General features: G+C 43.0%; 1 protein-coding gene across 1 annotated transcript; it reads left to right on the forward strand.

The window, feature by feature from the left end:
• The first annotated feature begins 22,028 nt into the window (after window positions 1-22,028).
• LOC117270631 (uncharacterized) lies at window positions 22,029-25,825 on the forward strand. Its single transcript, XM_033648348.2, has 3 exons — window positions 22,029-22,230; window positions 24,413-24,685; window positions 24,972-25,825. Exons 1-3 carry the CDS (start codon window positions 22,101-22,103, stop codon window positions 25,643-25,645), a joined length of 1,077 nt encoding a protein of 358 aa, XP_033504239.1. The 5' UTR covers window positions 22,029-22,100; the 3' UTR covers window positions 25,646-25,825.
• The last annotated feature ends 323 nt before the right edge of the window (window positions 25,826-26,148 follow it).

The raw sequence follows: 26,148 nt of genomic DNA on the forward strand, positions 1-26,148 counted from the left end.
TTCTGTAATGCATTTCAATGAACGTCCAGGCAGAGAATGTCCGAGTGTATGGGAATGGCTATACGCACTGTGATTGGCTCATCGCGTTTGAGGGCGGGACTTAGTCATAGGTCAATTCACAAATGTATGACATATCACTGGACTTCTGTACCCGACTGCCTGCTGGGCTTCTATCAGAATAGAGAAGCGTTTCATCCCAGTTTACCCAGTTACTCATTTTTTGGCTGACATTTCTCTTCCAATAAAAACGTAGCATTTTGATGTGCTGAACTTTAAAGCTACATCTGTTTTTCTGTAATCTGGACAAATCTGGTTCCGGTCTTCTTTGTCTTATGTTCAACAATCCCAGCAGAGCCGTCATTAGCGATGAAATTCTTTGTTCTCTGGATCTGTCCAACAACACTAGCACACTGTATGTTTTCCTAATTCACAAATTCGTACACATCCCACGTATTTTGAAAGGCTGTGATCATGTGACTAGTGCGCTGATGGCTGTGAACAAGGAAGCAGTCCCGAGCACTTGTAAGGAGGCAGGTTGGGACTTTTGCCAGGGACTTTGCCCTAGAGTCACATCTTCAGATCCATGTGAACTTTGAGTCATTTAAGGTACGTCCTCACCATGTTTCTTTTTCCAAATCTAACCATAGTAACTTTACGTTAATTACATAACTGTACGTTAGGGATGTAGGTAAAGTCATTTGTGGGGTGCAGATTCGTAGAATATCATACAAACTGTTGGGCATGCCATTTTCGTAGGTTATTATATGCAGCGTTCTACGAAAATACGTTGACCACAAAATGTATAAAAGAAAAATGTGCAGGAAAAATAAGAATTCAAGACATAAAAGACAAAATAGTTCAGAAGTTAATTTAATCTTTTGTTTATCTGGTGTCACAAGAAGTGAAGAAGAACCAAATCAAAGTCACTTGACCTTCAAACTCAGAGAAAATTAAAAATTAACTGGTAAAAAAGTGACAACACATAATAATAAAATGACAAAAAATCCATAATAATAATAATTGTTGCTAATAGTTAGAATAAGAGCATGCTGGAGCGTGTAAAGGTCAGTGTGTGTGTGTGTGTGTGTGTGTGTGATTGTTTGTGTGTAGACTGGGTGAAGAGAAATTTACGACGTTCACCAGCAGCCTTTAATGCACTCCCACACACTGTATGAATGTCTGTTGTTCGAGGATATAATAGTCTATTGTTGTGATGAAGGAAACCTGCAGACACGTCCTCCGGGAGCGTCGTACTACCAACCTGCAGGTGCTGCGCTACTCCACTTCCTTCCTGTCACCTGACACACGCTTCCCATCAGGACACGATGTGGGGGGGAAAGAGCGGAGTGTGTGTGTGTGATCCAGGAGCTCCATTTGATTCATGTCACAGTAAGAGTGTGAAAAGCTCTGGAAAACACTCAGCCAATCTCAGTGCAAAACATGTAGAATATAATTTTTTTGTGAAATTTTGGAACAATTACAAAGAGACGTTAACATCAGACATGACCGACAGAGAGCGTTTCAACAATGATCCAGAGACAAAAGAATCTTATTGTTATCATTCCAATGTGTCGAGAGTTATTTCACTGCTCACTTGACCTCTGACCCTCCTCCCACCTCTCCTCTAAATAAAGGACAAGTTGTCAGAAACACTGTGAAGAAAAATGATTTAACATAGGACCATAAAACGGTTCTTTTAAGGTGCGGACACACCAAACCAACATCAAAGAACTAGCGGCGACGAAAGCCAACTGTTGCGTCGTCTACGTCGCCTCACGTCGCCCTGTGTCAGTTGCATTTGAACACACTACACAGACTACATCCGACGGCCAAGTGGCACGTATGTTCTGCGCCTGCATGAGAGAGAGCGGAGAGAGAGAGTGGTACATCCTGACAGCCGAGGGGTTTCCTATCTGCAGCCGAGCACCGCAGCACCTCCACAGACTATCACATCCAGACGGTCCCGGTGTTTCCTCTGCAGGCTCAGCTTCACTCAGCTGCCCGATAAACCCGCTGCTTCTTCCCACTTTAACCTGAATAACAAACCAGGGCTCGGTGCTCCGGTTGGATCCAAACGGAGAGCCGGGGCTAACTCAGAGGCTAGCGGAGGCTAACAGGCTGTGTTTCCCTCCGGTCATGCTGCGGCTAATGCTCCACTAGCCCCGGCTCTTCGTTAGGATTCTAACGGAGAGCCGGGGCTAGCTGGGAAACGAGCGGAGGCTAACTGGCTGTGCTTCCCTCCGGTCATGCTGTGGCTAACGCTCTGCTAGCCGCTCCCAGCTAGCTCTGGTTTGTTATTCAGGTTTAAGTGTGAAGAAGCAGCGGATCTGTTGGGCAGCTAAGTGAAGTGGAGCCTAAGCAGCTGTTAGCCCCAGTTTCACTACAGGCAGATTCACTCGCTACAGGGGTGAGGAAATAAAACCTGAACAGTCAATCAGAGTGATCTCTCTCACCAACAAGCTCCGCCGCCGATTCAACATGCTGAATCGACCAAAAAGCCGCTGACGCCGACGCCAAAGTGCTGACTGTGCGGGACACACTGCAAAAACTAGGCTGACAGACACTCACCAATGGCCCGACTTTGGTTGGCGGCCGACTGTTGGCTTGGTGTGTCAGGGTCTAGGAACCAAATGTTGGTACAAATTCAGGTCCTTGCTGCTGCTAAGTTGCAGAAATCTGAAAGTTTGTTTGAGCTATTGTTGTATTAAAAGGTAAGTTCTGTATTTTATGACCTGGACCTTAATTTCCCCATGATTTTATTACTAAATGACTAATGGGAACAATAAAAGAAACTGGCAGCAGTGAAACAGACTGAAATCTCACTACTCGTCCATGTACATCCACTAAAAGCGTTTGTTTTTGTCAGTGACAGGCTCAGATTGTTATTCTAAGTATCGGACAACCTTATGGAAAGGATCCCTACAGAAATAGAGCTTTTTGTTAAACAGCCCAAAAATAACCATCAGCAAACCCACCAGACTCCATTTAAAAAAACAGTTATCTTGGCTGATCTTTCCGATGTAGGGCTACAACTATAGGTGATTTTTCATTGCTGATTAATCTGTTGATTAATTTCCTCGTTTAATCAATTAGTTGTTTGGCAAAAGAAGTGTCAGAAAAATGGTAGAAAATGCTGATCAATGTTTCACAAACCCCACAAGTGTCTTTTTTGGCTACACCCCAAAGATATTGTGTTTACTGCCATAGAGGAAGAGAGAAACCAGAAAATATTTTTTAAGTTACAAATCAGCTGGTGATGAATTTAATAGTTTGAAACCAATCAATTAACTGCCGCAAGTTGAAAGATGCCAAAGTTACTCTTTAAACAGATGCAGTGACCTCACTGAAGAACCCTTAGCAACCCTTTATTCTCTCAGAGGAGAAGGGGAACAGAGAGGAGAAGAAGAGGAGTTCCCAGCAGTGAGGCCTGAACCTGTAATCTCCCAACACGTCAGCACACCCTCGACAGCCAACGGGAACCCTCAGGAATCTGTTATGTGTCCAGATTATGGAGCATAGCTGTCACCAGCAACACCACTACCTCCAGTCACACCTTTGAGTCTGGAGTCTGTTCACACAGGTGCACACACACACACACACACACACACACACACACACATACACACACAGGTTCATTTTTAGGTCTTAAATTCGAATGTTCTAGTTAAATTCTTGATACTTGTTTCTTGTGTTGGAAAAAAGGTGCTGTCGATTTCTCCCAGTCGTTTCTTATCTCTGTCGCCCAGAGTCGTCCTCGGTTTGAATTTATCGGAGGCAACACCCAGTCTGGAAATTCACACAGATTAAAGTGCTTTTATAAAGTCTTTATTCATCCACAGGAGGCTGCTGAGTGTGTGTGTGTGTGTGTGTGTGTGTGTGTGTTTCACCGCCGCAGGTTTCACAACAGCAGACTTTACAAATACTCGGTGAAATACATTTTTTAATAATCTTCCCCCTGCCTGAGATGACACACATTTCTTATATTTCTTGTCATAAATCTGTCTCCTCTGTTGACATGCAACACAAGATTTCCTTTTATCAGCCGCCCTCTGAATTCTTTATTCTCTCATCTTTCTGCTGGAGCAAAGTTTTGTAACGCTGTGACGCAGCAACATCTTCAGAGTCCCAGGTCATTCCCTGCATCAAAAAAATATATATACATATTTAATGAAGAACTAAAGCAGCATGTTCTTCATCATCATCACCAGCTGTCATTAAAACACTAATCTCATCTCTTCATGTCAGTATGTGTGAGAGTCTGTGTTTGCAGTGAGAGCTCCACTTTCCTCTCAGACGTCCTGTTCAGCATTTGTCTCACCTCAGAAGGCTTTAACACACGTCACACACATTCCTGTTAATGCCTGTACACACACACACACACACACACACACTGGAGAAGGGCATCTGTGGTCTGCAGCAACATTGTTTGATAAGCTCTTTCAAAAATCTTAAAAGTTTTGATTGATGTTGTTACTCTGCCCCCCAGTCTGGCAGCTGCTGGCTGCTAGCTCCACCGCCGTTCAGCAGCTAGCTAAACATGCTGGTGCAGACTATTTACTGGAGTTTACCAGCCTGTCGCTCATGTGGCATTTGGAGATAATTACAAGTACGGCTGTATTTGGCTTTCAGTGCCTGGTAGTCCACCACCAGCATTTTCGTTACATCTTCTCAGCTAAAATTAAACATAGATTTCGTCTTAGTTTTTATTAACAAAATCTATTTTTAGTGCATCATTGTCTCCTTTTTGGTCATGGAAAAAAGGTCTTTAACAAAAATTCTTATTATCTTCTCTCTTCTGCTTAAAAGTGGTGATTTTACAGCTCACAGATAATATGACACAGTCGGTAACTTTTGTTTGATATCTAGTGTCGGCAAAAAATGTTGTTGCACACTTCCAATTCGTCATTTGTGCTGTTTTTTTAAAAAAAATTTTTACTGTAAACACGTCAGAAACACACTTGGGTTCAAAGGGGAACACACGGTAAAATTTAAATACTGTTCTGCCATATCTGCCCTCGAGCAAACCCATCTCTGTCTGTTTCTTTTTTTCTTTTGTGAAATAGTCAGGAGCAATTTATAACAAAATTACGTGTTCATTTTACATAAACTATATAAACTCTTAAACTTTTAAAAATCAATTTAATGAATAATTTCTTATTTTATTGGGTATTTTTGTCATACACAGATTTGCAGTGACGACTGGTAACATGTATGTCAAGTCTGTATTTGATCATGGGACAATACTATAAAATATATGAGAGATGTTTCGATGCAAAATGTGGCCCATCTTAACAGTGTTCACCGGGGCCCATCCTAAATACTGTACGCCACTGGTGGTGGCGCTACCAGAATGCATCCCGCAGCTGCTTACACAGGCAATGAATGGGAAGCGTGGAAATGATGAAGCCTGTGGGCACGGACCCGAATGCATGCAAGTTTAATTCAGATTTAACTGCAGACCTCAGATCAGCCTGCTGGTTCTGACATTCTTCTCTTCAGGAACGTGACCCGGCTCATTGTGGCCCTCCTGACCCCACACGTTCCACCGATGGGGGGCCGTAGCCTGTGTGCGTGTGTGTGTGTGTGTGTTGACATTTGTGGCACATTCTAAAGAGAGAAAGTGGGTGTGGGAAAGACCTGCTCGCCCATCTCTCCACGACACACACACACACTCTCACACATGGTCAGCTGATATCCAACTCCCCCAACTCTCCCAGCTCTTTATCTTCTTATGTTTGTGTGTGTGTGTGTGTGTGTGTGTGTGTGTGTGTGTATGTGTGAGTGTGAGAGAGAGAGAGAGTGTGTGTCGTTTGAGAGCAGAGCTGCTGGGAAAGTCCCGTCAGCTTTGATAATATTTCAGTGTGACTCGATGTCAGACTCTCAGAAACATCTCTTCTCTTTCACATTTTAGGCTTTGTAGTAAAAACTCCTGCACACTGTCTCTCTTGCAGAAATAATGATTTCAATTTGACCATCATCAAGCAAAACATTTTAGTCTTTGAAATAAATAAATTTTGATCACATCTGTGCAGACAGAGTCCAGCTGAAGAGCTCAGAGGAGCCTCACAGTGGTTTGCATGTTTTAGTGTGTTTGCTGTGAACCAGGAGCGGACTGGCCATCAGACGGTTCGGGAATTTTCCCAATGGGTTGCCCTTGTGTGCGACGAATTTTTTTCCAACCCTGGCATTATGTTCCCTTTGTTAACCTCTTATTTTGAAACCAGACGAAGTCAAACGTGTATCCTTCTGCTGACCTCACCAAGTCCGTCACCATCTCTCCCTGTCAGCTCAATCTCTAACAATTTTTGCTTTCTATACACACAAATATGATACCCTGGAAATCCAGAGTTCTCGCGAGAGCACAATTTGAATTTGCTCAGCGAGTCACTCTGGCAATCAGTAACGATGCTCATTACCCATGCCGTTGGAGCCAAGCTGCACCAATCACATCGGTGTATCTGATATAGGCGGGCCAGAGGCGAGCTAAACAGATGACGACAGCGCTGCAACGACGAAGTCCGGAATCAGTCAGTAAACATTGCAAGATGGCTACAGATGAACACCAGTTGTTTGAAACGGCTTTGGCCACTACAATGAACAAGTTAGACTTGGCTTTTTCTCTAAAATAGGAACAGAAGACGGCGCTCGAATCTTTCCTTTGCAAGAAGGATGTTTTTGCTGTTTTGCCGACCGGATACGGCAAGAGTCTAATCTACCAATTAGCTCCGCTGGTAGCGCTCTGGATACGTCACCCCGTGTATTGTTCTGATTGGCCGTAGTGTTATCCAATTGCGTGCAGTGATATTTTCAAATGCATGCTTGGTGCCACCCCTCAAGTTGGGCCATTTGCATTACTCATAGCCAGACCCTAAATCTTTCTAGATTTGGGTCTGGATTTCCAGGCTACAAATATGGAGGGAAACCCTTGAAAACTAGTTTTGTTGTTTTACATTTGAGCCTCTCATAAACAGTAATGACCGGCAAACGTGTTTGTAGGAATTTAGTTAGATTTACAATCTTTACAATCACACAGGAAGCAAAATCCAGCCACCCAGGTGAAAGTCAGTGGTTGTTGAATCTATCTCACTCACCCTAATCAGACCTCCACCGCCTTAACGTTCACTGTTGTCCGGCTTGGTTTCCCCCTGACGCTGCTGGGCGCCATTAAACATTAATGGCAACTGGCCGTGTATCATGCCAACGTGAAAGGATGGCTTTTTTTGTAACGTCTGACACTGGAAGTCACTGCCCAACCATCGTTTTTGAGGCTCAGTGAGGGTTTTCTTCAGAATCGCTTTGAACCACTTAAACTGGACTCAACTGGATGCTATCTTTACAATATTTTTACCACTTTACCTTGCTGTCAGACAACCACTTCCTTTCACTTCCTATATTTTCTAGACAAAGACATGAAAACAGTTATAGTGAGCTACACTGAATATAGACATCGACACTCCACCTGCAAGACTGAGATAACTCGCATTTGCAGTGAACATTTCTCTAAAGAGGATTATGTAACCACCACAAAATAAGTGAGGACACTTGCTGAAGAGCCAACACATTCTCACTCCGACCTCGTCACATATCGTCGCTTGGTAATGGACTTCTGACCTGCCATACTTTCTATTTTCTCTCTTCACCCAGTAGATTTCGACTCACCTGCCTCACCCCTACATCTACCTGCCAGCCAATCACCTGTCGGCACATCTCCCGCTCCTGCCGGTCCACCACACCAACCTTATCAAGCCAACTCTGCTCACCTGTGGCTCATTACTCCCTGCTACTATAATGACTCATTGCCAGATTGTTCTTTCCAGCTTTAATCCCCAGATTGCTTCCTCGTTGCTGACTTCGCCTGCCTCTGACTCTCTTGCTTCGTCTGCTCCCTGGTAAACCACTCCGCCTTCTGTGCCCGACCAAAAGCTCTGTTGTGAGTTTACCTGCTGTGCTGCCTGTGGTTTCCTGTGCTGTGGATTACCTCGCAGTGTGGGTGCACATTCTGCCTTTGTGAGTACACCATGGATTCAACTCATCATCACCGCTGGTTGTTTGACTTTTCACCAGAGCCACCCTACCTACAGCGGTGTTGGCTTCCCTTGTGTGTTCTCCTGGGTTCGTATCTTCTGCTTGTCTGACATTGTCTTCTGCCTGCTTTCTCACACTACAGTTGCACACTATTGAGCTGTTTGGTGTGTGTGTGTGTGTGTGTGTGTGTGCATCTGGCAGATGCCGGCTACTCACCTGCTTTCAGCTTTGCCGAGCCACGCCAGGAACCTTGGACTGAACCTGTTTCTTGGGAGGCTCTGAGCCAAGATATTGACTCTCCTAGTTGTATCACCTGTCTGCTCATTCTGTGTTTATCAAAGTGGTGTATTAAAGTTCATTATAAGCTGTCCTGCTTGTCAGCAGTGTTGCTTTTGAGTCCTACACCCACCCGTCACAGCTCCACTTCAAAAAATCCAAACTACCACTTAAAAAAAGCTAAATTTTCAGGTGAGAAAGACGTAATGTAGATGATTTTCAGATTCACGTTGAGATTACATTATGTTCACATGGACATCATTTGAAATGAAACAACTTCTCTCTTGTTGCTGTGTGCTTTGCTTCACTTTGAATCCCAGTGGGGCAGAGTTTAATCTCCTGCTGTGGTACATTAAGTTTGGTCAAGTTCTCTGACTCACATTCACATCTGCCATGATTTTTAGTTTCCATTTAAAATCTTAGACAAGTTTTTACTTCTTAAAACTCAGATGTGTGCGCTTCCATGAAGACACGTCTTTACTTTGCCTTTACTTGTGAAAAGAACAACTAATGTCCTTTAAACTGATGAAAGAAAACAGTTCACACACAAGTGTTTGATCTTTATCATTGCCGGTGCTGATGTCCTCGCCCTTCTCACTAACACAGGAGTCTCTGTTTGATCCTGTCGACCTGACAACAAGTGAAAAGCCAGTCATTAGTTTTTGGGTTTGTTTCTGGGAAAAAGCAGCACTCTGCACCATCCATCAAACGAGCCTCAGAGCGAGCACGAACTCCACAAAAGTCCCGTTTCTTTATTTCCCATCAGTTTCTATAAATACAGAGCACGAGAAGCTTTGTCAGTGTTCGACCCTCATGGAGAGGATGAAGGGGATTTCTTTGTGTAAAGTTGCACTTTAAGTGAATTAACATTTGGCCGATGAAAGAAAGGAAGGAAGACGCAGAGAGGATGAAGAGAGAAAAGGATAATTGTGTGTTTCTGCTGTGAATGCGTGTTATTCTTTGGTGCTGCTGAGAGGCGATCATTGTTGAGCAGAGTTTACCAGTGGCAGCGGTCATCTGAGATCACACATCCTGATAGTCGCCCTCAGACCTGATCTCCACGAGCCGCCGGAGGAGGTTTACCCAAGATTATCTCTCTGATTCAGCACAAAGACTGCGACCACAAAACTGAGAGACCGCCTGTTTACTCGTTTGTTTGTTCATGCATCATGTGCGATGTCCCAGAAAAAATATCAGTGTGATGCATCTTACAGCTGTCTGTCTTTAGGCCAGGGGGACAGACACGATAATTACACCGGTGAAAACAGGGCGATACAGAGGGATGAAAAATAAAAAGTGGCGAGATGACGTTGATCTGAGGGATGTGAAGTGCTAAAACTCAGACTGGAGAAGGTCGGAGGCTAAATTACACTGAAAAAAAATTAAATTCAACAAGTTTAAGCTAAACTTATAAGACTTTTTTCATGCACTCAATATAGATTTCTCTTAAATTTTGGTGCTAGTGAGCACTTCCTATTTTCCAAGATAACCCAACCCTGTCTCACTCCGAAAACGTCGAAAACAAGTGCTTGGTCAGTGACTTCCGACGTCAGACACGAATGAAAAAAGCCTTCCTTTCATGTCGGCATGTTACACAGCCAGTTTCCATATTGTTTAACAGCACCCAGCGGCATCATTGAAAACGCAGTGGGACAACAATGAAAGTGGTGGAGGTAGTAGGTTAGGCGGGAGGGGTGTTGGATTGGTCCAACAACCACTCACCTTCACCCAGGAGGCCGGTGTTCATTTGTAAAGCCAAACTCTGTTCTTATTTTCCTGAACTCAAACACGTGTGTGTGTGTGTGTGTGTGTGTGTGTGTTGGGTAAACATAACCACATGCATTTGTTGGCAGTGTTGTACTGACGTAGTGCTTTTATTTTGAAAGAGACTGTATGCAAACTGTACATTTCCTATGAAAACAGGAAGACTGCCATTAGTCCTCGCTCATATCAGGGCGCTGAAGCACGAAAATGTAACTGCAAAGACTTTAAACTTAAAGTCAAAAGTTGGCTTCCTTACAATGTTTGTGTGGTAATATGATTGCCGATGGTGAGTTCAGGTGTTTGTGGGAAGGTGGGAAATATCCGCACTGCTTCGAACATGTTCCCCTCCTCCTCTCCTCCTGTCACTCCCTCCCCTCTGTTCCCATGGTTTTCCCAGGCCTGCTCTCCCAGGGTGTTTGACCCGACTTCATGCCCCTCTCTGCCCTCTCTCTGCCCCTCTCGCTGCTTTCCTGCCCCCTGCTGCAGCGACACAGGCTCTTATTGTAGCAGAGCCTACGCCTGCCACTGCCACTTAGGCATATTAAAAATGCTCATACATACAGAGGCAGGCAAACACACAAGAGAGAAATACTGTAATGCACATTATGATGTTTTGCTAACGCTGGGCTAACGCGACAGAGCAGGCTTTTTATCTACTACACAGACTCCATCTCTGCAGCATGTGGTTGCTGCTAGTTTCACTGTGTGTATTGAGTTTCGCAAAGTAATAATACGATTGGTAACAGAGGGTTTGGAAGTTTACACTCCATTAACTGGCACTGAATTAATTAACTGGATCGTTTCAACAACTGATTGTATTTTTCACATAGTTCTTTGTAGTTTTTACCTGTTGGAGGGCAGCAGACAGAAACGCAGAGAAAAATAAATACACCAGCTGCATTAAAATAACGTACAAGCGCAACTTTGGAGGTCTGCTGCGGACATCCTGCGGCAGACGTGTTGCACCGTGACTGCATCCCATGTATTTTAGCAGCTAGTCGTTGTCTGTCATTGAATTTTGGTCACCTGACATCACAACATTCAACCAACACACACACACACAGGCACACACGCACACACACACACGCACACACACACACACACACACACACACACACACACACAGATATGGGTCAGCCCCTCCACCAAGCACTATCAAGATCAGGAAGCTCACACACAGTCTTTAAGATGCATGTATGTAGAAAGCACAAACACACACACACACACACACCCTTCCTTTCGTGCCTCCTTGGTGACTGAGGGGGAAAACCAGCCCAACCGTCACACACACTCACATTCACACACAGTTTTAAAGAACTATACAACATTAATTGTCCCCAGAGGAACAATTGGTTGTACGACAGTGACAGCAGTTAAGAAAAAACAAAAAAAATACAGTCAAACACACACACATGACAATTAAGTACAACATATAATATACACTGAACAAAAATATAAACGCAACACTTTTGTTTTTGCTCCCATTTTTCATGAGCTGAACTCAAAGATCTAAAACATTTTCTATACACACAAAAGACCATTTCCCTCAAATATTGTTCACAAATCTGTGTTAGAGAGCACTTCTCCTTTGCCGAGATAATCCATCCCACCTCACAGGTGTGGCATATCAAGATGCTGATTAGGCAGCATGAATATTGCACAGGTGTGCCTTAGGCTGGCCACTCTGAAATGTTCAGTTTTGCTTTATTGGGGGGGTCTGGGGGGGCAGAAAACCAGTCAGTATCTGGTGTGACCACCATTTGCCTCACACAGTGCAACACATCTCCTTCGCATAGAGTTGATCAGGTTGTTGATTGTGGCCTGTGGAATGTTGGTCCACTCCTCTTCAATGGCTGTGCGAAGTTGCTGGATATTGGCAGGAACTGGAACACGCTGTCGTATATGCCGATCCAGAGCATCCCAAACATGCTCAGTGGGTGACATGTCCGGTGAGTATGCTGGCCATGCAAGAACTGGCATGTTTTCAGCTTCCAGGAATTGTGTACAGATCCTTGCAACATGGGGCCGTGCATTATCATGCTGCAACATGAGGTGATGGTCGTGGATGAATGGCACAACAATGGGCCTCAGGATCTCGTCACGGTATCTCTGTGCATTCAAAATGCCATCAATAAAATGCACTTGTGTTCGCTGTCCATAACATACGCCTGCCCATACCATAACCCCACCGCCACAATGGGCCACTCGATCCACAACGCTGACATCAGCAAACTGCTCACCCACACGACGCTACACACGCTGTCTGCCATCTGTCCTGAACAGTGAAAACTGGGATTCATCCGTGAAGAGAACATCTCTCCAACGTGCCAGACCCCATCGAATGTGAGCATTTGCCCACTCAAGTTGGTTATGATGACGAACTGCAGTCAGGTCGAGACCCCGATGAGGACGACGAGCATGCAGATGAGCTTCCCTGAGACAGTTTCTGACAGTTTGTGCAGAAATTCTTTGGTTATGCAAACCGATTGTTGCAGCAGCTGTCCAGGTGGCTGGTCTCAGACGATCTTGGAGGTGAACATCCTGGATGTGGAGGTCCTGGGCTGGTGTGGTTACACGTGGTCTGCAGTTGTGAGGCCGGTTGGATGTACTGCCAAATTGTATGAAACACCTTTGGAGATGGCTTATGGTAGAGAAATGAACATTCAATTCACGGGCAACAGCTCTGGTGGACATTCCTGCAGTCAGCATGCCAATTGCACGCTCCCTCAAAGCTTGCGACATCTGTGGCATTGTGCTGTGTGATAAAACTGAACATTTTAGAGTGGCCTTTTATTGTGGCCAGCCTAAGGCACACCTGTGCAATATTCATGCTGCCTAATCAGCATCTTGATATGCCACACCTGTGAGGTGGGATGGATTATCTCGGCAAAGGAGAAGTGCTCACTAACACAGATTGAGACAGATCTGTGAACAATATTTGTGAGAAATGGTCTTTTGTGTGTATAGAAAATGTTTTAGAATGTATAAACAGTAAAGACATAGACTAAAACATAAATTAAAACCGATGTTTACCAAACATAGTTGGCTGGTCAAATGAAATGACCAATTTTTACTGGACACTGCTTTACTGCTACTTAACATATGTTGGTTACTTTAATGCTACTGTGAGTGGATGAAACAATTTAATGAATGTTTAGTTGTTATTTTAATCATGTTTGTCTTTGTATGAGCTGACCCCTTTTCCACCTAAATTATCCATTTCATCCGCTTATCCAGGGCCGGGTCTCGGGGGCAGCAGGCCAAGCAAAGCACCTCAGACATCCCTCTCCCCAGCAAAGCTTTCCAGCTCCTCCTGGGGGACCCCGAGGTGTTCCCAGGTCAGATGAGATATATAATCCCTCCAGCGTGTTCTGGGTCTGCCCCGGGGCCTCCTACCATTGGGATGTGCCCAAAACACCTGCAGCAAGAGGTTCCCAGGAGGATCTTGATCAGATGCCCGAACCACCTTAACTGACCCCTTTCGACAGGGAGGAGCAGTGGCTCTACTTCAAGCTCCTCCCCCTATCTCTAAGGATGAGCCCAGCCACCCCATGAAAGAAACTTCATGGGGTGGCTGGACCAGTAACTCGAAAGCTTTGCCTTCTGGCTCAACTCCCTCTTCACCATGATGGTCCAGTGCAGCGTCTACATCACTGCAAAAGCAGCATCAAACCGCTCTCATGCTCCATTCTACCCTCATTCGTGAACAAGACCCCGAGTTACTTGAACTCCATCGCTTAAGGCAGTAACTCTCCCCCAACCCGAAGGGGGCAATCCACTGGTTTCTGGCAGAGAACCATGGCCTCAGATTTGGAGGTGCTGACTCTCATGCCGACCGCTTCACACTCAGCTGCAAACCGCCCCAGTGCATGCTGGAGGTCACGGTGTGATGAAGCCAACAGAACCACATCATATGTTCTGTCTGCTCCACTAACATTAGCGCAGGTTTTTTTAAACACAGGAAAACCTGCTAAGATATGAGATAGACTCCTGTCCCATTACCAGTAGGCCAGAGCCGCATACATGGCTCTGCTGCAGACAAGCGAACCTCTCTGATTTTTGTTTTTTCTGTACTGGTGTGTCATGTTCAATGTCATAGGCAGGCTGGAAAACATAGTAAACAGTAGAAAGCAGCATGGAGGCCAGTGTGAATGTGACCATGGGTACTTCTTGTTATATATATCTCTATATCACAGCATATCCTTAACTTAGCTTTTGACAAGGTCAACTGTAAAATCCTGTTAGACACACTGAGGCACTGGGTGGGGATATGTGGTTCAGCTTTGGAGTGGTTTTCATCTGCTGAACAGGAGGTTTTGTGTCTCTGTCAACAATCACTTCTTTTAATTTTCATCTCTTAAGTATGGTGTGCCTCAGGGCTCAGTCCTGGGACCAATGCTTCACTTTGCACACATTACTCAAAGACATTTTCAATTTTATGCTGATCATACACAGATGTACCTGACTGTTAGATCCACAGACCCTAGAGCAATGTGTTCACTCAATGAGTGCCTTGCTGATGTTAAAAGCTGGATTTAAAACTATTTTCTTCAGCTGACAAAACAGAGATTATCGTCATCGGGCCCCAGACTGTTACCCAACAAATTCTGCCTTTGGCTGGTCCTCTGTTGGATTATATAAAACCTGTTGCAAGATACGTCACAAAGTTTGAGCAATCATGTTTACGTCATCTTAGAAATATTTCAAAAATACAATCAATTATAACTTTTAAAGACACAGACAATTTTACGTGCCTTCTTCCTTTCAAGCCTGGATCATTGCAACAGTCTTTTCTTGCCTGAATCAAAAATCTATTCATTGACTCCAGGACAGCTATGGCTACGCCATGTGTGGGTATTCTCATGGCCTGAATGGAGGATGACAGATCCATCACGCAGCACTTGGCATCTGGAGCCAGTCCAGTGATTTTCATTTATCCCCAGGATGTCCAGGTGGTATCTCTTCATCTCACTGAGTGGACCCTCTTTCACACTCCTTTCTTTTCGGCTTTCATCAGGAGTGCTCATCCTGCCACCATTTTAGTGGCTGGGGTCTATGAAGGGCCTGATGTCAATAGTCTTCTTCATTGTAGTTTCTGTAACAGTGTGTTTTCTATGGTTTGGCATTACTGGCGTCACGCCCAATCCCCAAGCCTGGAGGACCAGTGTGCTGACTTTCATCTGGCGCCTTGTCTGAGACCACAAGCCTCTCTTCCACGACAAGGTAACAGCACAGGGAGAAGAATCAACTCCAGACTGTGCAGAATTCAGCTGCCAGGCTTTTAACCATAACCAAGAGACATGATCACATGACTCCAGTTTTAACCTCTTTACACTGGCTCCCAGTACGTTTCAGAATAGATCTTAAGATTTACTGATTACTTTTAAGGCTCCTCATGGTCTCTCTCCTAGCTCTATCTCTGACCTCTTAGTACCGTTTACGCCAGAACATACTTTGAGGTCCTTGGGCAACAAAGGTCTCTTGTCTCTTCCAGAGGTCCCACTGAAAACTAAAGGGGACAGGTAGTTTGCTGTCAGGGCTCCAAGGCTCTGGAACAGTCTGCCCAAGGAAATCAGGACAGCCAGGTCAGTGATCTCTTTTAAGTCTCTTAAAACATACTTTTATTGGTGAGCCTCTCCTGATTTTACTTGAGTTTTAAGTTCATTTAAAACCTCCTGAGACCTTGTGCCCTCATATGAGGACATCACATTTTGGGTTTACTTGACCTAATACTTAATTCTTCCTTACATAGACCTGTTGTCCTCGTTCGTGGACACTTTTTGTGCCATCTAGTGATAGTAAGAGCACAACACACAAATCCATGTAAAAACAAGATGACAGCCATCAATGCCAGGTCAGTCTGCAGCCGATCCCAACAAAAGTTGACAAGGTCCAAAACCTGATCACATGTTATGGATGAAACTTGTTTATTTATGATTAATGTCTATAGTGTAACATGGCAACAAAGTTGACCATTTTTAGCAACAGTAACAAGCTAAGACACTCTTCATTAGGAAATACTCGGTCACTGGGACTTTATGGTTGTCTCATTTGAGAACATATTACAGTTATTGAGCCCTACCGATTTCAAGTACCTATAGCCCCTTTTACACTGCCAGATTTTCAGCGAATGTTGGGCCGTTTTGCCGGCAAGCTGCGAGCGTTTAGACACAGAGCCGGATTGGCGAGTTGATCCAAGGTGCCCAATTTTCCGCCTCGTAGGGTAGACATATTGGCGGAACACTTTTGGTTTAAACAGACCGAGGCGGCCTTCCACAACGGGAGGAGCTGTTGATGACACCGTACGTGCGACCCACTGGTCGTGGATAAACAGGAAACCGCTGATAGCAGGAATTAGCGAGCAGCTAGTAGCAAGAGGGAAACACAAACCTGACAGACACTGTAAAGATGAGCAACTGAGGCGACAAGGAATTGTGCGCCCTCCTTGCCCTCGCAAATGAAGAGGCCATCAATTGTCAGATGACGGGGACGGTGAAGAACGGGCCGACTTATGAGAGAATCGCCAAAGGACTGACCAGCAGCGGCTTCCCTCCCACGTCACTGTTTATGTCACACGCTGAGCTACACGTTTTGTTACTTGATCACGCCCCCCATTGCCCCGAAAAAGGCGCATTCTGTATAAACAAAAGTAGGTAGGCGGCATTTTGCTGCACTCCCCGATTTTGCTTTCATACTGCCAATGCTGAAAGAAGACTGATTGGGCTTTCCCGCAAATTTGCACAATTCCTATCTAAAAAGGGCTAATGAGAAATCAAAAATTCACATCAAACAAAAGTTCAGGTCCAGGAGGTCAAACTGTCTTTTCTTTCTTCAGTTTTTCCAAAGTGTTTTTATCGGTTCTTTTAAAATTTGTTGTTTTCATGTCTTGTCTGTTTTAACTGTTGACATGTCACTTTGTAACTCTGTTTTGAAAAGTGCTGTATAAATAAATATTATTATCATCATTATTATTTATTCAGTCTCTCTTTCAAACTCAGTCGACGTTTGAGTGTGGCTGAGTGAGGGAGACGATGAGATTGCATCGTTGCAATCTCTCTGCAAACTCTCTGGTTAAGGAGACTAAAATTTGTGTGTTCACCCAGGTGTTACATTTCCATCAATGTCGATCAGAGCTGATAAATACCTGTGACTACTGCAGAGTCATTTGGCCCGGAGGTGATTGGTGATTGTAACCTCTTCCATAAGCATCATCCATTAAAAACCTGGAACTCTCAGGTGTGAATGCGTGAAGCAGCACGAACGTGGAGAGGGCCGTACGTTTGTTTCTGCCCTGGATAAATAAAATCAGGAGAAAAACAAGTCCAGCGCCAGTGAATCAGCAATCCTCCAGTTTACTGCAGAACAATGAGAGAGGAGGAGGACCATCAGAAATACCACTGAAGAAGGAGGGAAGTGGGAGAAAAGGAGGAAGAGAGTGAAGGACTCGGAGAAAGAAATGCCGCCCGTCGTGGCGTGACTGAAGGTGATTTAGTGGTAATTAATCAGAGAGAGAAGAAGAAGAAAGAGGACTGTGAGCGAGAGCAGCGTTAGGATGTTGGAGAGGCAGAAAGCAAGGAAGTAGCGCACGGCGGCCGGAGTGTGTGTGTTAGGGTGTGTATGTGTGTGTGTTTGTTGACTCAGGCAGCGAGAGGCACGACAGCAATTGTTTGGTTTCAGTCCCTGAAGTCAGATTCTCAGGCTCAGAGTCCCCGACAGTTTTAAATACTCTCTGAGCCACTGGTTTCCTGACTGGATCCATGACTAGACCAGTTCATATATTCACTGGTTTAGTAACTGGATCCATGACTAGACCAGTTCATATATTCACTGGTTTAGTAACTGGATCCATGACTAGACCAGTTCATATACTCACTGGTTTAGTAACTGGATCCATGACTAGACCAGTTTATGTACGAACTGGTATTGAATTGTACTGCAAAGTAATTACAGAAGGCATTTTCTGTAATTCAAAAGACTGTGTGTGTGTGTGTGTGTGTGTGTGTGTGTGTGTGTGTGTGTAATTGTATCTCTTCTGGCCAACAGTGACCCATTTCTCAGCCTGTCTGGGACTGTGTTGTGTGTGTGTGCATACGTCTGCTCCCACGTCCTGATCACCCCGTTCCCAAGACACTGCCAACACCCCGACACACACACACACACACACAGAGCTGCCGCTGTCTGCTGATCGGCTCACTGTTACATAACAAGAGAACAGAGAACGAGACGAAACAAGGGATGGAGTGAGAAGAGAAAGAAAAAGACAGAAATGTGATACGAACGAAAAGGAAAGACGAAGATTTTACAGAATGACGGCTGAATTTACAGTAAAATACTGTGTCTTTACTTTATTTAAATATTTACTTTATTTATTTATTTTTTTTAGAAAAACCAAGGTCAGCAGGCGGAGACATCACCGGTGAAGGTGAAATGATTAATATCTTGTAAAACAGGAACAACTGACTTTTTTAGTGGCACGTTTCAGAGAAAAAGTCAGTTGGTCCATAACTTCAATCTACTATTTCTATCCATTCAGAGTTTGTTGGAGACTCTTTACTCAGCCATGTCCTGGTTATTGTTTTTTTACAACCTGCTATTTTTTGTACTAAATATCTGTCCTGCTTTATCAGCCCAGTTGACACAAAAACATTAAGGCAGATTTATACTTGTGTGTCAGCTCTACGCCGTAGCCTACACACGAGGCCAACGCCATTGTGAGCATTTATACTTCTGCAGTGCGGTCCGAAACACTAGTCGGTGTTGGGGTTTCTGTGAAGTGCTGTAAAGTTTAGTTGATTCAAAACACACATTAAACACACATTAAACATGGCTTAATAGAGACAACTTCAAACACACGTACACAAATCAGCTTCACTATAACTCACAGCATTCACAGACAAACACTTGTCTTTATCTGGACACATGTTCCCCACAAATACAACATGCTAATGTTATTAGCACAAGCCTATTACATTTTACATTGTATAAATTAGCCTAGCAGCTACCAGACTTTTCCTCTACTCATATGAAGCCAGGGACAACAGCAACATTTAACAAAGGTAATGTTACAAAATTCAGCTCCATTACAACTCACAACATTCACTGACAAAACAACTGTCTTATACTAAACACGTTTTCCAAACAAATACAACATGCTAACGTTATTAGCACAAGCCTATGGCATTTTACATTGTATAAATTAGCCTAGCAGCTAGTGGAGGTTTTCTCTGCTCATATGAAGCCAGGATAAATCACACACAGGACTTAAAATGCTATTTTTGTGGAGGCTTTATTGTCTTCACAATTTATTGTTTCTTATCTGTGAAATTAAAGTAAATAAACGCTTTGTTTGGTTTCAGCTTACAGAAACAGACAGGAGGTCTGCGCTGCCCAGATGTGTGGTTACATTTCTGGGGAGGTGCACATCAGGCTACAGCATAGACTGTAAGTCGATGCAGAGCCTAAACTTTAGGTACGGAGTCGATTTGATGCAGAAGTATAAATTCCGCTCTACACTTGAGTAAAAATCCAGTAAAAGAAGACATTTTAGGACACTCTCAAAAAAATACAACAGTGACCAGCAGACATGTTACCAGACATTCTCCAGCACCACTGACTATGTTCAGGTTTGTTGCTTTGTGATTTTTTAATTTTGGGAAGCTTTAAATGTTTCTCCAGCTGAATTCACTCCACAGATCTGAGCTTGATGCGGTAGATTGTGTCTTACATGTGTTGTAAATAAAAACTAATCATAAAATGGCTGCATATTTTGCTGATTCTGACAAATGTTATGGTCGATTCTCTGGACAGATTTTCTTCATCCCTTCATGAACCTCAGAGTGACGTCATAAACTGCACATCCACGGTGCTCTCAGTCTGTGGTTTGTGTGTGTTTTTAGGATTTCCTGCTGCCCAGTTGAGCCCTCTGATTTCTAGAGGCTCTATTTTTAGACTTGGTGACCTTTGACCCCCTGTTGCTTTATTTAGGCCAGTTAACAGTCTGGGAAACAAAAAGGGATTTCCCCAACATGCTGCATTTATTTTTGTGATCATGTGTGTGTGTGCTCTGTGCATAAAATGAGACTTTTCACTCCTCTGAAATCTGAGCTTCTCGTGAGATACTCCCTGAAATGTAACGTCAGTGTCTGGATAACGTCAGCTACACTGCATCCTCAGAGCTTTTTAATTAAAAGGGGATTTCAGCAAAAAACAAAAACTTTTATCAGCGTCAAACCTTCTGATTTGTCTGTACACTGGCAGCTGAAGCCTGAAGTCAATCTGGGAGCCAAAAATAAGTGATACAAATTGGTTTTCCTTCTTGAATGGTCCGTTCAGTAACTGAGAAGTTCAGTCCTCAGTCAATCACTGACTGCTGCTGCAAACTTATATGACGACCACAGATCAGACAACCAGACTTCTGTGGAGTGCTTGAAAACTTCCCTTCCCCCAAAAAAGTTCTCTCCAAGAAGACACCCTCTGATAACCATCTTTACTTTCAAGAACGTTGGACAAAGGTCTGCATGTGAACAGCAGCTCGAAAATTATAGAAGCAGGAACAGTATGAAAAATCAATGTTATGAATTATAGTAAAACATAAATAACAAAGAGCTGACAAAACATGAAATGTACTTCATAATCTCTTCTAGAAAAGTCTCAGTTTTTGTTTTACGGTTACAGATTGTTTAAAAATGTTCCACATCAATTAAAAAAATACCCAAAGTTTATCTTAAATCATGAAGGCGACGTTTCCTGAACAGAGAAACAGAGAAAGTTTTACATAGTTGACAAAAGTTTTGTTGTCAGAACAATCAGGTAAAAAAAAAAAAAATCCTTATATTTTTTTACAACAACTTAGTAATAAGTGCAAAAGGAGAAAATATCTGAAAGAAATTCTCCCAATTTTATATGTTTTATTAACCAAAATATCTTAAAAATATGATTTATGATGCAGACAGGCACATTTATTACTGTACATTATATTCATATTATCAGATCAGATCTGAGTTTGGAGTTCAGGACTTTTTGGAGCGATGTTGCCTCCTAGAGGCTCCTGATGAGACCTGCAGCCCTCACTGTCTTGTCCTGAAATGTGAATGTATTGAAAACAGCTGCCTGTTTCTGTCCAAAGGCAACATATCCACCTACAAGCACCCCAAGAGCCCCTTTTTCCTCACCTCTAGGAAAGAAGGCAAATGAGCATATTCTCCAAATTTCAAACTTTTCTTTTAAAGCAGAAAACAACTGACGGTAGACACAGTAGATCTGTGGCAAGAGGGGACTGTGCAACACCTGAGGGAAGGTCTGCCTTCAGACAGTCAGCTTTTTCAGTGAGAGCAGTGCACACATGGATCAGTCTATGAACACTTGTCAGAGACTGTGACACATTCATTTAAAAATAACCTAAAATCACGGCTGTAAGACAATCAAGAGTGTGACTGTAACTCATTTAAATTTTAAATGTGCTTTGTTTTTTAAGGTAGTTGTCATCATACCTGCCCAGGAACTACAGCTGAAAATTCACCAAGCTGGCTTAACTGGAAGATTTTCAGAAATGTTTATTACTATGCACTGTCCCTGTAATCTGTAATAAAATAAATAAATAAATAAATAAATAAATAAATAAATAAATACAATTAAGTGATGAAATCTTCAGTAAGAAATGAAACAGGAAGTAAAGAAATATGGTTTGTCAGGTCAAGATTCTTACTTTTCAAAGTAAGACTTGTTTAATATCATAAATACAAAACAATGTGCAACAATCAAGTTTGATAAAAACAATAAATAAAATAGAATAAATAAATTAACAAAAAACAATAAAACATTATTAAATTGTTTTAAAAGAACAATAGATAGATGATTAAATAGTATCATATAAATAATAATAATATAAAACTTTATGCAAATCACCTCTGAAATGTGACGTTGTGACGCGCGGGGGCGGTCGTTTAACGTCTGACCGGAAACGGAAACACACCGTTGTTTTCTTCTTCTTCTCTCGTTTTTCCCCAGCAGGCAGGTAACAGGAGTTTTAATAGAAGATGGAGCACAAACTCATAATGGCTGTCTCCGGCTTCCCGAGTCTCTACGACACCAACTCTCCGACCTACCGGGACCTGAACATGAGAGCCGACTCGTGGAGACAAGTCTCAGAGATCGTCGGTGTTCCCGGTGAGTTTGCTTTGATGTTACCGGACGCTCCGGGGACTCTCCGTGACCACCGGGAGTGTCACCGACCGGACCGAACGCACCAGAGTCACCGTGGCTGTGACCTGAGACTTTATCAGGCCACTTTAGTTTTACAGTTCTCTACAAATCTCTTCTGGAAAAGATCAAAACAAAAGATCAAAGGTCCGTCTGTGAACACGGTCCGACTGTCTGTGGCTGCGGACACATTGGTTCCTACCGAGGACGTCAATCTTTAAAAGCACCTCACAGATACAGATATATGGTTTCATCCTTAAAATAGGTTTAGTAAAAAGCTGCTCACTGCAGTTATTGGTAACTTTCACTATAACAAGAACAAAACACTTCTTTACAAGCAAAACACGTGCATTATAAGTACAGTGGAAGTACTCTTAATGCTGAAAAATACCCCTCTAAGTACTATTATTATTTTACTAGGGCCCAGGCAGCTAAGCTAAGACTATTGTAATCCTAGGTATTCTTCTTCTTCTGAGGAAATCATACCTCCCATGGGTGAAAACTCACCAAACTTTGCACAAAGGTCCAGTCTCATGCCAGATATCCTCAGCTGTAAACTCAAGCCAATAGTCCTGATGGTGGCGCTACAGTAAGCGTCTAAAGTTCAGAACTTTGAAAGTTCATAACAAATCAACCATACGTGCTACAACTTCACAGCTTTCATCAAACTGTAGCCCCAATACTGAAGAAACTTTTGTACATTTAAATATATTAAAAATTATGAAGTTCATCACTCTGTTATTTTTCAAAAACTGTAAAACTTCTTAAACCTATCTCCTCCCACAATGTTTGCTCAATTGACACCAGAGCATCTTCAGACTGTCCTATGTTTCTCAGATTTTTGATTTATCAAAAATTGAGCCTACAGTGCACCAAAATGTTTGACTGTAAACGGTACTGTAAACATATACATGCAAATTCTTGCTAAATAAATCTTCAATGTTCATGAAAAAAATGACAAAATTCTAGAGTCATGGTAGATGATGTGTGGCAAATTTCAGAATCTCAAAATCTCAAAAACTGAATTTTTGACAGCATTTTGAATTTTGCTCTAATGTGAACAATTGGAGTCAATGTAAAAATGGCAATTTTAAACATCAGTTTTTCACTTATGGAGCAAATCAATCATTGTTACAAACAAATTACCAACATCTCCATGCTGTCTAGATGCAATATGTGTGTTTTCAGATTTTTGTTTCGATAACTGAATTTTTTACAGTGGTTTGAAATCTGCTTTTCCATGCACGGACTGCTGCTAAACCTGCACGTCTGGCTTAGTCAATTTGTGAAGCTACACATGAGATAGTGAGATAGAAATTGATTCGTAGTCTCAGAGGTTGTGAGTTCAAGCCTCAGCTGATGCAAAAGGCAGATTGTGTTGCTAAATTCCTAAATGTCTTCCAATTCTTCTGCTTGTTGCCCAGAATTGCCTAAAATGCCCGGACCCAACCCATCGCTGTGCAGCAGCTATAATTTTTATTATTATTAATAATTGTTCAACAGAAAATTAAAGAGCAACTATTTTGATCATCAATTGTTTATGGTTTACAAAGAAAAAATGGCAAACTGTGATACTTCCAGGTTGTCAGATGTGAGGATTTGCCTCGCCCGTTGGTCTTATAAAATATTAAATTTGATATTCTTAGTTTTGGAAATGTTGGTTGGACAAAACAAGACATTTGATGAAGTCACTTTAGGCCGTAGGATCTCGAAACAGACAATTCTCACAGTTTTCTATAGATTTGTAGGCCAATCGATGACGATAAAATATTGTACAGATTTATTAGTAACAAATATAATCATTAGTTATCAGCCAGTGTTGGACTTTATGTTGTCCACTATGCACTGTAATGAAAAGTTGTTTTTTTTTTAAACAGAACATAATGTAGAAAAAAAAAAGGTTGGAGTAATTTAGGATTATTAAATTCCCAATGAAGTTTACTGTGTCAGTGCACTGATGTCATTCTCGACAATATAGTTTATGGTTTAACTGTAAGATATCCTTCTACTGTTACATATCGAAATGCTCACAGAGTAGTTGGTTGGTTTGAGTCTTCACATGAGATTTTTTTTTGGATATTAAGAAAAAAAAAATCCAATGTCAAATTTGTTTTAATGTCGTCATATTCATGCTCCCTGTGTCCATCAGAGTCTGAATGCAGGAGGAAGTGGAAGACGCTGAGGGACCAACACCGGAGGGAGAGGCAGCGGGAGAAGGAGAGACGCGAGAGCGGCATCGGGCTCTTTAACTACAGGCCGTGGAGATACTCGGCCATTTTGTCCTTTCTGAACCCGTTCATCGATGCCAGGGCTGCAGGCACCAACGGCTGGGCTCTGGACCCGCAGCCCTCTCACCTCCACGCGTCTGAAATGGGCTGCAGCACGACCACAGAGCCGCGGAGCGACGACGACGACAGTTACGGTTTGTAGAAAAGGATGCTGAGAATTCCTCCCACATATTGATCCAAGGCTGAAGGAACAGTTTGAGGAAGTTTATTCGCGTACATTTTTTTCTTTAAGATGGCAAAAAACTCACGTGGTCTTAAGACGAGGGATGGTGTCAATTTAAAAGTCTTTCGAAGTCTCCTGGTGTGTGTCAGTCATCAGGTGTTGAGATCAGATACTCAGCTGGAGTTGGTGGCCGTGTATTGAATATTAAAAGATTCTGCTGTGGGGTGAAAATGAAATTGTTTCATCTGTGTTTGCAGACATCTCTGTGGTAGATGCCACGACGACGTCATCGTCATCCTTGGAGTTTATTCAGAGGAAGCGTTCGTCTTCTGCCATCACAGACATGATCAGATTTAAAGAACCAAAGATGGAGTTGACGGACACTGCCGCCAAAGACGACTGCGTCCAAATCCAACAACAGGATAACATGAAGGAGCTGTTTGAGATGATGATGCATTCAGTTACGTCTCTAGCTGCGTCCTTAGCGTCTTCGCACTCTTCCTCGCAGCCCTCAGATCAGCTGATGCCTCCCGCTGCGCAGTCCGACCTCCATCACCCTCAGACGAACCGCGGCCTGCTGCCACCCTGCTCCGCCTCCAGGCTGAAGACAGAGGAGCAGGATGCCGAGGCGGCCGAGCTGCTGGACCAAACTGACGGAGAGGAGGAGTTCAGTGTCGCTGCTGTGTCTCCCCGGCCGACCCGCGCCAAGAGGAAGAGCAGCGACGGTTTGCTGGAGGAGTACCTGAGGAGGATGGAGGCCAGGGACGCTCAGAAAGAGCGCGACCTGGACCAGAGAGACGATGTCACGCTGTTCTTACTGAGCCTGGCTCCAGCCATGAGGAGACTTCCTGCGGAGAAACAGTCGTGGCTCAGAACAAAGATCCAGCAGTTTGTGCACGAGGCCGAGTTTGGTGCGATGAGTGTTCAGTGATGTCAAACTATTTTACATTTTTATAAATACTATATGAATCATATATATTTGTGGACTTGAACAATAATTAACTTGCTGACAAAGTTTTTGTTTTTTGCATTTTTATGATACAGCAACTGAACTTTTCTTTCTTCCTCATGTTTTTGTGCTGTTTATAATAAAATGACTCCTGTGACAGTATTTTTTTTTTTGTCTGAGTCTGAATTATATTTGATTTATCTGAGAGGTGATGCACCTTTTAATCATGCAAATCACAGCACACAACATAGCATAGCGCACTGATTTCATCTGTACCTACTTGATGGACAAAATAAAGCTATCTGAAGACAGATAATCAGAAAAGTTCAAAGTGAAATTGAGTTATTGAAATAATTTTTTAAGCACCCAGAACAAAAATGAAAATGAGTTTCTCTGTGTCTTCCTCTGACTCAGGCTCCCTTTCTTCAGATAAATATGTGCAGTAGGCATATCTGTGTCCACCAGATTAAAATGGAGGCTTTTTA

Source organism: Epinephelus lanceolatus, chromosome 13 (genome assembly GCF_041903045.1).
Source record: "Epinephelus lanceolatus isolate andai-2023 chromosome 13, ASM4190304v1, whole genome shotgun sequence".
In the NCBI taxonomy this organism is placed as follows: domain Eukaryota; kingdom Metazoa; phylum Chordata; class Actinopteri; order Perciformes; family Serranidae; genus Epinephelus; species Epinephelus lanceolatus.

Coding starts and splice junctions, on each gene's coding strand:
- LOC117270631 (XM_033648348.2), top strand. CDS start 22,101: ATGGAGCACAAACTCATAATGGCTGTCTCCGGCTTCCCGAGTCTCTAC. Junction 22,231..24,412: donor AGAGATCGTCGGTGTTCCCG/GTGAGTTTGCTT, acceptor TGTGTCCATCAG/AGTCTGAATGCAGGAGGAAG. Junction 24,686..24,971: donor CGACGACGACGACAGTTACG/GTTTGTAGAAAA, acceptor CTGTGTTTGCAG/ACATCTCTGTGGTAGATGCC.